Source organism: Palaemon carinicauda, chromosome 4 (assembly GCF_036898095.1).
Source record: "Palaemon carinicauda isolate YSFRI2023 chromosome 4, ASM3689809v2, whole genome shotgun sequence".
In the NCBI taxonomy this organism is placed as follows: domain Eukaryota; kingdom Metazoa; phylum Arthropoda; class Malacostraca; order Decapoda; family Palaemonidae; genus Palaemon; species Palaemon carinicauda.
Window position 1 is genome coordinate 93,350,812 of NC_090728.1, and position 17,449 is coordinate 93,368,260.

Genomic DNA, 17,449 nt, shown 5'->3' on the forward strand with positions numbered 1-17,449 from the left:
ATAGTTTCCTATCTAATGCTGTCCTGACCTTTAACTCCAAATATTCTTCTGAGGGCTTTGTTCTCAAATCTACAAAGTCTGCGGGATATTGTTTCATTTTCATACCACGACTCATGTCCATACTATAACACAGATCTCACTAGACTAATATATAGCCGGATTTTTTTTTATGTAATTTCAAGTGATTTGATGTCTAATTTTACTTAACCTAGCCAATGTTTGATTTGCTTTTTTTTCAATCTTTCATTAAACTCCAATTCTAAAAACCCTATATTAGCGTTTATAGTTCCCAAACGTTTAAATGATTCTACCCCATTAATCCATTCTCCTTCTAAAGGTATTTTATTTTCCATAGCATATTCCGTTCTCACCATCTCTATCTTTCTTCTATTTATGTTTAGCCCAACCTCCTGTGATATTTCATGCATTCTGGTAAGAAAGCATTGCAAATCCTGTGGTATTTTGCTATTAAGGACAGCGTCATGGGCATACTCTAAGTCAGCTAAATTCATATTACCAATCCAGTTCAACCCTTCTGCACCATCCCCAACTGTTCTACGCATTACAAAATTTATGAGGAGGATAAACCACATAGGTGACAACACATTCCCTTGAATTACTCTGCTGTTCACTGGAAATTCATTTGATAGGACTCCACTAACATTAACTTTGCGCTCACCATGCTCATGAAGACTTAATCAAATTTACATATTTAAGAGGAACTCCATAACAACGGAGAACTCTCCACAAAAGTGGCAGGTGCACACTATCAAAGGCTTTTTCATAGTCCACAAATGCCAGCAATGGTGGATTTCCATATTCTAGACATTGATGTACCACATGTCTTCAAATGAAAATTTGGTCAGTACAACTTCTAACCTTTCTAAATCCTACTTGTTCATCTCTCAGATTTTCGTCAATCTTTTTTCTAGTCTATTTAGAATAAGTATACTAAATTTACATATTTTCATGAAACAACTGACGTAAGTGTGATGACTTTTAATTATTGCAGGCGGTCAGGTCTCCTCTTTTTGCTATGTTCACCAACACTCCTAGTTTTCATTTATCTGCTTTTGAATAATCATGCCACATTTTACAAAATAAGTATTCTGGGGTCACTTCATTTTCGGCCAATATCATCTCATCAGTTATTCCATCGTACCCAGGGCCTTTCTATCGCCTGAGTTGTTTTATAATAGCCTCGACTTCAAACACAATGATTTCATTAATGGGCACATCAAGGTCTTTCTCAGCTTCAGGCATACCAATCAAATTATTTCCTTCATATCTCCTATTCATGACGTAACTAAAGTGTTCCATCTAACTCGGCCTCTATTTATCTTCTGGTGTTATACCAGACCCACCTCTCTTTTTATAGGTATATGCTTCTTCTTTGCTTTCGTAAAGATTTCATTATTAATTCTATCAGCGATTCTTATACCATAGCCACTCCCTGAATTCATAGTTTATCAGCCTTATCTACTTTACTGTCTAAATATCCTCTCACGTCATCCATGGCTTTTATTTTGACCTCACTGGAATATTTAGCATGCTCTACTTATAATTTCAATTATTTCCTCGAAAACTTTTAACAAACAATTTCTGTCTTTGTCTCCTTTAATATATATATATATATATATATATATATATATATATATATATATATATATATATATATATATATATGTCCATGTTAAGAAAAGCTGTACTAGTTAGGACCCCCATACTTGGTTGGTTTGCTGTAAGCGATCAGACTAGTGTCTCCCACTATTACCAATTCGTACTGGAAAGCATATTGATGAAAACTGGCCATACCCCTGACATTCATTAGCACATGGCTGAGGCTTTTATCTAGTAGTGGACTAGAAGCGACTGTATCTGTTGTTATATATGGGTGTGTGTGTTCATATATGTACGATATGATTGAAGGGAATGCTCAGGTTGATGGAGAGGCGTTATTAACTAGATCTGTGATATAAACCTGGATCTTTCTCCTTGTGATTATATAAAGAAAGCTTCCCAAAAACCTTTTTAAACATCTAATAGATATGAAAATTTAATTGAATTAATACACAGTATGTATGTATATATATATATATATATATATATATATATATATATATATATATATATATATATATATATATATGTATGTAAGTATTTATGTGTGTGTGTGTGTGTGTGTAAGTAATGAACCGTTACCAGTCCACTGCAGAACAAAGGCCTCAGACATGTCTCTTTTGCAGTATACAGGGACTCATTCTCTTATTCTTCATGTTCACGTTCATCTATTGTCATGTCCTACCCACGTCCATTAATTTTTCTTATGTTAAATATCTTCTACTTTAGTTAGCTCTCGTATCCGTGTTGCTCTTTTTCTGTTTCCTAGTGTTATTGTCATCATTACGGTTTCCATAGTTTTTAGAGTTATAACTAGCTTGTTTCTGATGCATAAGTTAATGCTGGAAGCACCATCTCATTAACACGTTGACTGCGATGTGCTCCATATATGGTTCACAGGGGACTCTCTGAATGAGCGATGTGTACCCTATGTGGTACACATGCTAAGAATTATATATTTTTTTCAAGTATCCAAAATTTAATCAAAATGGGGTTTTTTCCACCAAAATATTATAGTAATATATTGGAAATTTTTTTAGAATAAACTAGAACATTAACTAAACACTATTTATTGCTGAAAATAATCTTCATATGCTGGCAAAAGAGGCATATTTTTTTTATAAGTCTTTCTTTCTTTCAGTAAAAAAAATTAGAAAACATTATCATTAGATCAATAAAAATGCTATCCTTTTAACCCTAGATTATATTTATATAAATTCAATAGAAAAATAAATCAGTTTGGTAAACATTTTACTTTAAAAAAAAAATAATTGTGTCCTTTTCTTGGTAAAAAAAAATATCCAATCATATATTGTATGATGAAGGGATTCATGTAGTATTTAGAGTAAAAATATAAAGTTAACATTCTTTCTGTTTTGCTTCTACATAAGAAAAACATGAAATACACAAATTTCTCTATATTCTTCAAACTGAATGTTTCAAATTGAAATAACTGAGACAAAGGAAAGGTTTATCCTTACAATTCTCACAATATGTGTTTACTCTTTGTGCTTTCTTTCGAGCTACAGAACTTCCTTCATTCTGTGACAGTATCTCATAACAGGAACAACAACGCCTTCTTGTCTTGGCTTTGGGGCCAGTAGCTTCAGTCAGGGAATGTTCAGATCATGTTCCTTCAATTTGTGAACGCCTTGGACCTGGCTTCACATTTTCTTCTTGTGTTCCTGTAAGAAGTGACATTATTATAGTCTCCTTGAAATCAGTTATCGAAATGGGTTTGCCAGGAGAAAAGTATTTGTTGTACAAAACCCACGCATTCACAATGCATGTTCCAGTTAACAATTCTACTGCTATTTTACGATACCATTTCAAGGTCCATCTGAGAGCTGTAGCATAGGAGGACATTTGATCCGACATGTCCACACCCTTCTTAGCTTTATTATAAGCTTGAAAATACTCTGGTTTCATAATGTCCTCGCCAGTTCGTTTCTTTTTGCCTGATGGTACAAGTTCACCCGAGTGTTCAGGAATAGTTGAAATAGTTAGCACATTTCTCTTGTCTTTCCAATTATAAACCATTACTCCATTCTTATTCTGCTGTGACACTACCTCTCCTTTCTTCAGCTTGGCATTTAGAAGGCTTGATGGTATGAATTTTCGACGCTTTCTTAGTGTACCACAGTAATAGGGTTGTTCTTTGAGAAGCTTTTCAGCCCGAAGAAGAGATGTATAAAAATTATCAGCAAAAACTATCAAACCTTGATGCAACAAAGAATCACAGATCTTCAAAACAACTGACTCCGAGTGGCTGAACGATGGCAAGGGTGTAGACTTTCCAGAGTAAACTTGTAAATTCCATGTGTAGGCATTGGGTGCACACAGCTTGTAAATTTTCAATCCATATTTATTGGATTTACCTGGGTTGTACTGTAGAAAGGTCACTCTGCCACGAAACGGAATCATTGACTCATCAATGACGACTCTGTCTCCAGGTGAATATACTGATTTGAAACTTTGGTTCAGTTTGTCAAGGAGAGGTTGATTTTTGTACTAATTTGATTTATCATCCAGATCATTGTCATTGAAGTGGAAGCACTTTAGCAATAGTGTAAATCATCCCGCTTAATGTGTTTGCACACAAAAGAATAGTCATACACCTTCTTCTTAGACCAGTATAGCTCAATTTTGGGTAATTGTACTAAGCCCATGCATAGAATAATACCAATTAATTTCTTCATTTCATCAGAATCAGTAGGAACCCATGCTTTCATGCGTGACCTTCTTGTAAGTGTTCGTGACTGGCATATTTGACTAGCGTATCTGTTCGTTTCTTGAACAATTTCAGAAATATAGTCATCAGAAACAAAAAGTTTATAAAGATCAATTGGCAAAACTGAATTATTTGGACCACTTGGATTAGGACGACATAAAAGTTTTTCAGTTCCAGTAAAAATAAAAGACCTATGTGCTGGACTAACAGAATCCCAAGAGTCTGTGCCACTGGTTACTACATCATCATCTTCATCATCTTGACTTTGCTCGTTTTTATCTTCTTGACTTTGTTCGTCATCACTATCAACTGTAGTTCTAATTTCTTCATGACTTGAGTTGCTAGAAGAGCTACTGTCTGAAGAATAGCTAGTATCCAAGTCTTCACTGTTGGAAGAAGAGCTAGTGTCAGAGTCTTCACTGTTGTCTTCATTTCTATCTGTATTGGTGTCATTAGCTTCTTTTGACTGCTTTCCATAGAATGAAGATGTCTTCATCATTCTGTAGAGAAATAAATTGTTTATTGTATGCATATGTACACTTTTGTGTAAATAGTGTGTGTATATATATAATAGAGAGGAATTAGTAAAAATGACAGAGAAAGGAATATCTATATCTATATATATATATATATATATATATATATATATATATATATACACACACATATATATATATATATATATATATATATATATATATATACACATATATATATATATATACATACATACATACATACATACATACGGTACTAAAAGGAAGGCAAGAATTCAAATATTCTCTGGGATGTTAACTTTTCATCATATTGGGACAATGGGTAATTTGTATATCAGTCTATATATGTATGTATGTATATGTATATATACATATATATATATATATATATATATATATATATATATATATATATTATATATATATATATATTCATATATATTCTACCCATTTTGTGTGTGTATATGTGCCATTCCTTTTCTGTTACTTCCTTTATCTTATTTTCTAATATTTTCTATTATATAATATACTATATTTGTATATGAGTGTTTACAATATGCATGTGTGTGTTATATATTTTCTTATACAGAGATAAGAAAGAGTTCTTTTCCACATTTTATTCTTCTCGCATAAAAAGTGTGAATATATGTATGTATGTATGTATGTATGTACATATATGGATAGACAGGTATAGAAAAATGGGCTACCATATACAGATGGACAGATCTATGAATAAGAACTGAAGAAGACCTAAATAATTGACTTGTATATAAATACTTTTATTTATGCAAAATACAAATGTATATTGCCAAAAATACAGCCTGTATATATGTTTCCTAATGTGTGTGTCTGTAACATGTATGTACATCTTATATGTATTATATTCATGTGTATGTTTATATATATACCTATATACACTCATGTTTGTGTACTACAAATTTTATGTACACATATGAAAACATACAAGGGTGTTATATATATGTGTGTGCATGTACATACATGTGCGTGTGTGTGCATGTGTGTCTGGCGATTAAATTGTTTGTAAAACACCAAATGACTAAAAAATCTGTTATAAAATAACAATATATTGAAATTCTACACATTTTTCAGTTGACCACATGTGGTACATATCGCATATAGTAACGCGTGCAATCATTCGGGGCGTTGTGTGCCTTTTAGAGTCACACTGAGCCACGTCTGGTACACGGTGCATCCGGTAATTCCCTTGATCAGTCTGAGCGATATGCACCATAACTGAACATCCAGTGTGACCATATTTGGCACACAATGCCAGCAGAACTGTCTCTAATCGTTTTGGGCGACATGAGCCATATATGACCACCTCTATTATGTCCATATTAGGTACACAACGCCTGTAATTAAGACTTTTTTTTATGTCAGGCGAAGTGTACCACATAAAGTCACGCATTTTACACTGGCTGAACACTCGGCTTACCTTACGGATACACCATGACACTTCTCACGTCAATAGCTAGCTGGGTACTGATTTATATGGGCCTAAAAACGCCCATTGGGCCGTTTCACTGCGTTGCCAATCGCAGTCAACGTGGACTTTTCTTTCTAAAGAAGTGACATTTTACTTTTCATAACCTCGTTTTATTTCCCCAAAGCTCCCCACCATATGCTTATCCTTCTTTTAATTACCTCTTGATATATATTAAAATAAATTTCACTCCTTCACATTATTTTGTAATCGTAGATACTTTCGAAAGCGTGAATAAAATATTTTGACTTTTTATAGACATATCTTCTTTGAATTCGTTTTGTCAGGATAATGATAAAAGCTCTCCGCAGGGAAAACCAAGATATATTTTTTTTTTCCTTCGAATTTCCTTTTTGTATATTTTTGTTTTGTTTTGTTTTTTATTTGATTAATTCATTCCAAGATGGCGTCGAATACGTGAAAATCCTTTTGAAAAATATTACGAAAAACAAAGTTAATGAAATATTTTTCTAATAGGTTGTAATTTTGTTTGATATAGGCACAGTATCTTAAATGTTGACCAATCTAAGGAAAGGTGTATTAACGTATTTTCTTCTTATACATGTAAATATAGTGTATATATTATGAATATTACTATATATATATTTATATATACTGTTATAATGTATATATATATATATATATATATATATATATATATATATATACATTATAACAGTATATATAAATATATATAGTAATATTCATAATATATACACTATATATACATGTATATATAGTGTATATATTATGAATATTACTATATATATTTATATATACTGTTATAATGTGTGTATATATATATATATATATATATATATATATATATATATATATATATATGTATGTATACATACAGAGAGAGAGAGAGAGAGAGAGAGAGAGAGAGAGAGAGAGAGAGAGAGAGAGAGAGAGAGAGAGAGACGTATGTGTATGCAATAAATAATCTTTGATAAGAAATTAATAATAATGAATGAACCATTACTGCTGCATTCATGCTTCCCAATGGTTTAATCTATGTAGGAATTGTTACTAACGAAACACAATGATAAAAGTTTATCCACAACGTTCATGTGTTTGTTTGGTTGGCAGAGAAATATCACTCTGTATTTGTGTGATCCTTCAAATCTGATTATGTCATCGGTAAGTGACACATGGTCAGGGTCGTATCAGTTTTTATCCCGTCATAGAGAATCAGTTTGTTGTCTTTGACCTTTGACCCTTAAAATATACCATAACAAGAACAAATATGCTCAATTGGAAAATGTCCGTTCGCCTGTTTTTTTTTTTTTTTTTTTTTTTTTTTTTTAACTCAAACTTTTATCCTCACGTGATCTACGGCTTGGTCTTTGACCGAAATCTTAGCCGTCTAATCCAGTTAAGAAGGCATGTCATTGCTTTCTTTTGGGAAGAACTTTTCTTTTACTTATTCCTTCAGGGATGTAGATTATAGCTTTCTTGAAATGCTGTGACCTTTTACTCAATTAAAATTATATATATATACTGTATATATATATATATATATATATATATATATATATATATATATATATATATATATATATATATATGTGTGTGTGTGTGTGTATATATATATATATTTATATATATATATATATATATATATATAAATAAACTAAAAATTATTATTATTTTAACTCGTGTATTAAATTCCTATGTATCAAATTATTTTGGCCTTTGAATGGCAAACCCGTGGTCATCGATTTTCAACAATGTTTACCAACTTTAGTTGACCCAGGGATGTCCCGATAGATTTCATCCCATGGTTATGAAATTTATTTTATTTCAGAATTGTTTCTCTTTTATAACTTTTATAATCTCTTTTTAACAAGGATCTCTATCCGTTCATTTATTCTCTTCAATTGAATGTCGTTTGAAATGTTTGTAATGTGTAGTGAATTTTCATGCGTTTTTTACTGAAATTGTTTATTTCGAATCACACTAGCACGTGCGTCTTTGCATTTATAATTGCATAGATTTATTTTCATTTTGAACTAAGGCAAGTGTTTTGTATTCATGAAATGTTAATTAAAATGTCAATTAAAATCATGCATATTAATGTCTCTTTCTTAGATATTTCTCTTTTATTTGGAAGTAATATTTGCTGAAATTGCGATGCAAAATTTGATATCAGTTTAATACTTCAAAAACCATTTTTTTTTTATTTCCTAGATATTTAGAATAAAAATCACACATGCATGAGAACTAAATAAGGTTGTGTTGACTTGAATAGAAATTCACATCCTCTTTCAAAAATTCACTACCGGAGGAGGTAAAAAAATACATCGCAATACCCTCAGTAATTAAAAGCCAGTTCAGGGTCACCCCTTGTTGTTGTTGTTTTTGGAAAGACAAATTGCTTACCCAGCCTTGTCATGCAACTCGTATGTCAAAGACGCTTATTCTGGTATTCGGGAAACAGTTTCTTTGCTAATGCTGACGTTTCCGGGGAAAGACGATATTCGTTATCAAAACGAACGACTTCGACTTTCTGACAAGACCAGATGAAATTTGGGTTAGATAAGCGAGCTGGCTATTCAGGGTTGAATAACTTCCAACAGATTTATAAAATATTTCTCTTGTTTTGGCAGGCATACAGGTCATGAATCAATATCTGGTTGTTTGACAAATATCTTATCCTTTTATTAACTAAGTGTGTCAAATATATTTTCATGAATAGGAATTTGGGAGAAATAATTTTATTAAAGTCTCTCTCTCTCTCTCTCTCTCTCTCTCTCTCTCTCTCTCTCTCTCTCTCTCAGTTTATGTATATGTAAATATATATATATATATATATATATGTATATGTATATATATATGTATATATTTACACATATATATACACTTGTCTATATGTATATATGTGTTTGTATATATATATATATATATATATATATATATATATATATATATATATATATATATATATATGATTATAGCCAATATTTCATGATGAGTTCGTACTCAAAGAAATGGAATGCAAACCTCTTATCTTATTTACATCTGACAAGAGAGAGAGAGAGAGAGAGAGAGAGAGAGAGAGAGAGAGAGAGAGAGAGAGAGAGAGAGAGAGAGAGAGAGAGAGAGAGAGAGAGAGAGAGAATTTTTATATTTTTTTTTTACTTGGAATTATAAAAACAAACGTGTTTTTTTATATTTAACCTTGACCCAGACTCGTGTGTAAGGGCTGTATGTTTCCATTGTGAGAAACCAATGTATTTTTGAACGCGAAACGTCACTATCTGGTGTAGATTGACATTCTAATGCTGTTTTTGCGCCCCGCTAGTATTGACCCTTTCCATTTTCGGGGAGGTCACTGCATCAGTCAGGACCTAATTTCTGTTGCAGGAGCCCAAGGACGTTGCATTGCAATTGGCTTACGGGCGAGAAAATGGTCAATATGTGTCCCCACTGTCATGTTTATTTAGATGACTTTATTGGAAATACTTTCATGTCTTTTGCTGTCTGCCTATCAAATTTGTCGTCTTTTTCGTCTACTCGAAGGTTATATATATATATATATATATATATATATATATATATATATATAAATGTATGTGTATATATGTATTTGATTATTCAAACAATTATGTAATATGTATAGATACATGTAAAAATATATTTAGTTATTGGCATATGTATTTTACAAATTTATATATGTATATATGTATTCACGTTTATACAATATATATATATATATATATATATATATATATATATATATATATATATATACATATATATTATCTCCTACGACTATTGACACAAAGGGCAGTCGTCTTTACCTCGAGACATCTCCATTCATCTTTTACTTCAGGCTTCATATTCTCAGTGATGTAGGCCTAGGTCTTCCAACTCTTTCAGTGCCTTGTGGAGCCCTGCTAAACGTAATGCGTAGAACAGCCGGAGATGGTGGAGAAGGGTTGGACTGGATTGTTAATAGGAAATTAGCAGACCTAAAGTATGCTGATGATGCTGTCTTTATTAGCAGAACACCTCAGGATTTGCAATACTTGCTTACCAGAATGCATGAAATATCACACGATGTCGGGCTATATATATCAGGTTAGTGAGGTCGTTGTTACAGTATGGACATGAGTCAGGGTATAACAATGAAACAATATCCAACAGGTTTTGTAGAGTTGAGAACAAATCCTAGAAGAATATTGGGAGTGAAATGGCAAGACAGGATTAGAAATGAAACTATAAGAGAAATTACTCGAGTGCCATATGTCGATGAGATCATGGTGAGGGGTAGATGGAGATGTTTTGGTCATGCTCTTCGCACTCTCCAAAAGAGATTAGTTCACAAAACATTTCATTGCGCTTCAGAAGGCACTAGAAGAGTTGGAAGACCCAGGCGTACATGGCTTAGGACTATGAAGCGTAAAGTAGGAGATGAGCGGAGAAGTGTTGATTTAAAAGCTGAAGATAGAGGTGACTGGTGAAAGCTAATCTAGGCCCTTTGCGTCAATACGCGTAGGAGGATATATATATATATATGTATATATATATATATATATATTATAGACTAGTATACGCACACGTGTGTCTGATCAGAAAATTACTCACATATAGGGCGGAAAATTTCATTGATATGCATGAATAGAAATATAAACGTAAATGAATAACTATATTTTAATGCGGTTCTGTTATGTGAAGTACATGATTAACGATATATCAGTAGAGTATAATTAAATTTGTAGAATGATTAGGAAACGTAGACCTAAAAAGTGTTAGATATATGACGTAAAATACACACTGGAAAGCGTAGTGTATCTAGGAATTTCTAAACACTGATGATAAACCTTTAGGTGTATGAAGCATTGAGATACTACCGCCAGATAGTTACTGGGTCTTTTGATTGGCCAGACAGTACTACATTGAATCTCTCTCTCTCTCTCTCTCTCTCTCTCTGGTCACGGCTCAATTTTCCTATTCCTTCACATGCACCGAATTGTCTGGTTTATTCTTTCCACATTCTCCTTTATCCTCTTACACCTGACGACAGTGATCCAACTTTTTTCTACAGTTAAGGGCTTAACTACTGCGCTGTAATTGTTTAGCGGCTACTTTCCTCTTGGTAAGGGTAGAAATTACTTTAGTTATGGTTAGTAGCTCTTCTAGGAGAAGGACACTCCAAAATCAAACCATTGTTCTCTAGTCTTTAGTAGTGTCATAGCCTCTGTACCATGGTCTTTCACTGTCTTGGGATAGAACTCTCGCATTAAGTACATTTCGGTACTCTATTCTATCTTATTTATTTTCTTAATATTGTTTTTATAGTTTATATAGGAAATATCTATTTTAATGTTGCTACTGTTCTTAAAATATTTTATCTATAGTTATTCATTGCTTTCCTTGTAGTTTATTTCATTGTAGGAGCCCTTGGGCTTATAGCATCCTACTTTGGCTTATAGCATCCTACTTTGCCAACTAGGGTTGTAATTTGGCTAATAATAATAATAATAATAATAATAATAATAGTAGTAGTAGTAGTAGTAGTAGTAGTAGTAGTAGTAGTACACTGGGTATTTATTCACGATTCCCAGTTAAAGTAAAAATGTGGAGGTTACCGTTTCGCTGAGATGACATACTCGCTAATTACACAGTTGTAATGAAATCTTAACGGGAAAATGAAAGCAAGTTTTCGTGGTATTTGATATGATTATATATGAAGAGGCCCAGGGAAGCAACGAAGCGTGAGTCAGAAATGTGGTTCAATATCGATTTAACAATATTTCATAATTCTCTGTTGGTTACATTTGATTATAGAGATGTATCGATTAATGGATGTGGTGTTTTGCCGCTAGTATTTCTGTCAATACTCGTTTTTTGCTTATTGACCATCTCCGAAGCTCGACATAATATTTTTATCGTAATGGCTATTTTTTTATTGCAAATAATCCTTTTGCAATAGGTGATATGGCCATTTAGGTGAGGAATTTATTGAATAAACAGTAACTGACACCAGTAGGGAATGGTATCGAAAGCAAATTAAGAAATTTATCTTTACATAAAACGTCATATATTTTTTTTTTCTTTTTTTTTTTTTTAAATTGATATATTATTGACCCGGACATTTTACAGAAATATATTTAGATAGCATAACTGGGCGCTATTTGCCGCATGGAAGCAAATGTCATGGGAATGATTACTTTGACTAAAGGTCATTGCCGCTTGGAAACAACCTCAAATATTGTGATTAATTCATTCCGGTTTCAGATCTGCAAATTAAATTATTGTTGTTGTTGTTGTTGTTGTTGCTGTTTCTGTTCTTGTTAATGTTGTTATTGTTACTGAAACTAAGATGTAAAGATAGAAAAAAATTATATATAAATAACAGGAACATTTATTATTTTGATTACTATTACCTGCTAAGCTACGCTACAACCCTAATTGGAAAAGTAGGATGCCATAAGCCCAGGGAAAACAGGGAAATTAGCCCAGTGAGGAAAGGAAACTAGGAAAAATAAAATATCTTAAGAACAGTAACATGACAATAAATATCTTCTATATAATCAATAAAACCTTTAACAAAACAAGAGGAAGAGAAATAAGATAGAATAGTGCCCGAGTGTACCCTCAAGCAAGAGAACTCTGACCTAAGACAGTGGAAGATCATGGTACAGAGGATATGGCACTATCCAAAACTAGAAAACAATGGTTTGATTTTGGAGTGTCTTACTCCTAGAAGAGCCTCTTACCATAGCTAAATAGACCCTTCTACCCTTAACAAGAGGAAAGTGGCCAGTGAACAATTACAGTGCAGTAGTTAACCCCTTGGGTGAAGAAGAATTGTTTGGTAATCTCAGTGTGGTCAGGTGTATGAGGACAGAGGAGAATCTGTAAAGAATAGGCCAGATTATTCGGTGTGTGTAGAGAAAGGGGAAATGAACCATAACTAGAGAAAAAAAAATCCAACGTAGTACTGCCTGGCCAGTCAAAGGACTCCATAACTCTCTCGCGGTAGTATCTCATCAGGTGGCTGGTTGAGACATTCCAATTATGAAACATTGCCACCCAGATTAAACTCACAAAATTTTGAATGGCCGTTTTGAGTATCCTTTGAAATAAACACTTAGGTAATTTCAGTATCTAGTCACGGGAAAAAAATATTTCTGTTATCGAACCTCATTAAAAAAAAGGCAAGACTTGAGAATTCACTTTATATTTGAATATACTTGGTAGGTATTATATCTTGAGAAGACTTGAATGCAAAATACACGAATTTTACTTGCATACCGTAATGGATAATGCACTACGTCTACTGAGAACGGTATTCCTAAAATGGTCTGACAAATGAATATGTATACATATATCCTCTACAATTGAAGAAGCTGTAGGTCGGATATATTTCTCAAAAGGGAATTAGCAATCAAGAATAACATTGATTTCTTAGATTAGATTCAGATAAAAAAATTATTGCCCTTGGAAAGATTCAGGACGGTAGAAATTGGATGTTCTGATCCTATTACGAATATAATCTCTTGTCAGTAAAGGGGTTTAGCGAACTTGGGTCTGCAAGCTGGCGATGGAAAATATTTAAATTGAATGGTATCATCTGCATAAGTGACCAGCTTCTTTTACAGACCCAACTTCATATCATGCGTACGTGATTATACAGTATATAGTAGTGTGGCTCAAGAACGATTTTACTCGCGTAGTCACTGATGACTATCAGCAGCTAGATTTTGCAATTTCGTGGCAAGAACTGAAATAGTAATGGTAATAAACTTCTATGTGTAAGATTTTTTAAAATTATGGCACTCATGATTAATAATGTTAGAGGCAGCTCTAAAGAACATTGATACGCACATCAGAAACCGAAACTATAAATATTTACATTTAAAAGGAAACTTCACAAGCATCGAAACCGGTTCGAAAACTGGACTTAAAAATAGAGAACTGATGATTATGATATAATGCGTATTTCTCCGCCATATATGACTTGGAAACATTACTAGGCCTCATATGATATTACTACGAGCACAGTAGTTGTGGGAGGAGTTATTCTGGAATGATAGTGTAACTATGCAACCAGATTAAAGAGAAAAAATCGCCAAGCACACCAATGCTTCTTAAATTTAGTAAATGGAGGGCATGTTGGTATATGTTGTATTTTTATTCAAGAATGTAGGATGGAACATCTTTTTCGTTTACTATATAGATAATTTTGTAAAACTTTCTTTTTACTTGTTAGTTTATTTTTTCCTCGCCGTTCATCAAGACAAATCATAGAACTGACTACCTTACACCGCATTATTCATGATATTTTTGTTAGTACGTTCTTCAGAAAGCAACTAAGAACAACATAATCTTACCGAAGAAACTCTACAAAAAGTTGTAATCTTCCCTGTTCTTAACTTTCATTTAGTTGACTTTGGCTGACCTGACTTTTATCGCTTTTTGCCCCTTTATGAGTGCATTGGCCTTGTGATATTTGCTGTCGCGAGAAGCTTTAGCTATAATATGTTAGTATTACTTACTTTACTTTGAGGGCTGTTTTCCTGGTCCTATCACACAGGGGAACCCTATGCCCTACTGGACCTTCAAGAACTGTTTGTTGTCTGCATTCATAGGTATTTAGAATATCACACAGTATATTCCGTGTTGATTGTCAAATCCACATTATCGAAGCACTTAAAGAACAAGAAAGTCTTCAGTTTCTTCTTGAAAGCCTTAATATCTTCAGTCTTTCGGATGTCTAGTGGGAGCTTGTGTACAGTCTTGGGGCGGCATATTTAAAAGCTCTAGAACCTGCAGTAGACATACATAAATCTTTGCTTCAATAATTTTAAACCAGCTGTAACTGTTGTCGTGTCAACACTATTCATTGACTTTACGTTATGTAGCAATTCTCTTGGATATTTTGGACGTCCTGTTCTGATAACTGGCTGGGTTACTGTGCATATCTTAATCTCTATACTAACATAGCTTTCATAAGCAACCAGTGTAATTTAATTAGTATTGGAGTAATCCTTTCTTTTGGTATACAGTGATTTGAGGCAAATTTCTCATTGCCTAGAACAGGGACATAAAACAAATCTAAATTAGATTAGTGATCTTAAGCAACTTATTCTCCAGACCTAAGAATTCACATTTATAAATATTATCGCAAGTATATTGTATGTTACAGGAGGCTTGGCTAAATGAAATTGGTATCCGGTTCGTAGGACCAAAAATTCAAGGATGTGGTAAATGCAAAAAACTAAACAACTGCGTCCATTGGTGCTTGCTGTCACCCTGTATTGAATCGGTCGACAACCACCCTTTGATTTGCAAGCTACATATCATAGGACTAAAGTTTCTTCCAACAATTGACGTTGGGCTAATGAGATTAGGTTAGGTTACTCTAGGTTAGAAATATCTAGCATAGACGATACTTATAAACTTTATGGGTTTATGAGATAAGCTAAGTATGATTTGAGAGCTTGCGACTTTCTCCCACTGGTAACTAACTCAACATACTAGGCCTAGGAAAACAACCATCATGAATATCGCAACTGTACTTTTGGCTGAACTGAAATACAGTCTATAAAATTTACAATAAAAATATCATTGAAGTTCAATAACAAAACATATATCCCTTAGTTTATCTATTAATCGTAATGAAAACAAATTATTTAACACTTGAATGATTTCTGAAAAAAAAGCTTTAAGTTGAAAATGCTAGTTACACTGAATAGAAAGTAAACATCAAATAACTTGTTGAAACTTTCGCACAAAACCGAAATCGACGTGTTAATGAAATCTCAAATAGATGTAATACAGATTACAAAGGTGTCCTATAGGACACCTTCTATCAGTCTTGCTCTTCTGTTTATTATGTTTTGCAATTTTTTGAATTGCGTTTTGGATAGATTTTAGTAGATGGGGTTGCAATAGACAATCATGGTAATAACACAGTTCCTTTACAGAATATTCACCCACATTTGTTTACAAAAGCATTGTCTAGGATGATGTCCAGCGGTTTTACTGCGTTATTTGTTTGAGCATTGTGAGCTTACAGGCAAGATACCCCTAGGCCACGAACTTTACCATTCTCCATTTCTTTTAATGGGAGGCATTTGCACGGACATCCAGCGGTGCCCCTTTAGCTCGGAAAAAGTTTCCTGATAGCTGATTGGTTAGAATTATCTTGTCCAACCAATCAGCGATCAGGGAACTTTTCCGTGCTAAAAGGGCACCCTGGCGAGTCGGGGCGAAATCTGCCTCACTAAAAAAAATTGACTTTAGATATCGGGACAGAGTTTGTTATCAATATTCATTTGGATGTCACCCAAGTTTAAGTTTTTTTTTTCGTTTTAACCACCTTAAACTCAGTTTTATTTTTCTTTAATTCTAGTTGTTTATCTACCCTCCATTCCTCAACTGTGGCAAGAACGTGGTTTAAAGTTTCAGCAGTATCATTAATGCCATTTAGGGAGAAGTAAAATTGCTTATCATCCGCAACCAGTTTAAACTACACTCCATGTAAGATTGGGCCTAGTACACTTCCCTGGGGATACCCTCTGTTTAATAGTTCATATCATGACTTGAGGGTTTCCAGTATGTACACAATAGTTTCTGCTAACCAAGTATTTTTTTAGATACTTAAAGACTTTATATCCGATGGATAAGTAACAAAGTACTGTAGTTGTTCAAGAACTAAATATTCTAGCGCTTTTTGTGTAAAGGATAAATTCGAACTAAGTTTGTATGAACTTAATTCCCAATAATCTAGAGCACTTTTCAGAATTAGTGTCACAATTACCACTTTTTCGGATTTAGGGAACTCGCACTCATCAATCGTAAAATTTGTCCTTTTTGCCCCTTAATGATCCTGATGACTTCATCTTTTGTTATATTATTAGATCTCGTTATTCTTCTTAGTTGTGCAGCTGGTACAGCAACAATCTGTTATGGGATATCTGAATATGACACAATTATACTTTCTGTTTGGTTTTTAAAGAATTCTTGACATTTGTTAGCCAGTTCTTTGTTGCTATCCCCATCTGGTAACCTCATTTACATTTCCCATTATACTATGTAGGAGATGACATAACTTATTCATGTCCGTTGCTGCTTATGGAT

At 33.2% G+C, this 17,449-nt stretch overlaps 2 protein-coding genes across 3 annotated transcripts in view; one reads left to right on the forward strand and one right to left on the reverse strand.

Annotated features, from left to right (window-relative positions):
* LOC137640062 (carbohydrate sulfotransferase 11-like) overlaps positions 1-17,449 on the forward strand; it is a 317,805-nt gene that overhangs the window by 227,031 nt on the left and 73,325 nt on the right. The gene's annotated exons all lie outside the window — the stretch shown is intronic.
* LOC137639567 (piggyBac transposable element-derived protein 4-like) lies at positions 3,247-4,044 on the reverse strand. The gene has a single exon (XM_068371830.1). The coding sequence runs from the start codon at positions 4,042-4,044 to the stop codon at positions 3,247-3,249; it is 798 nt and encodes a 265-aa protein (XP_068227931.1).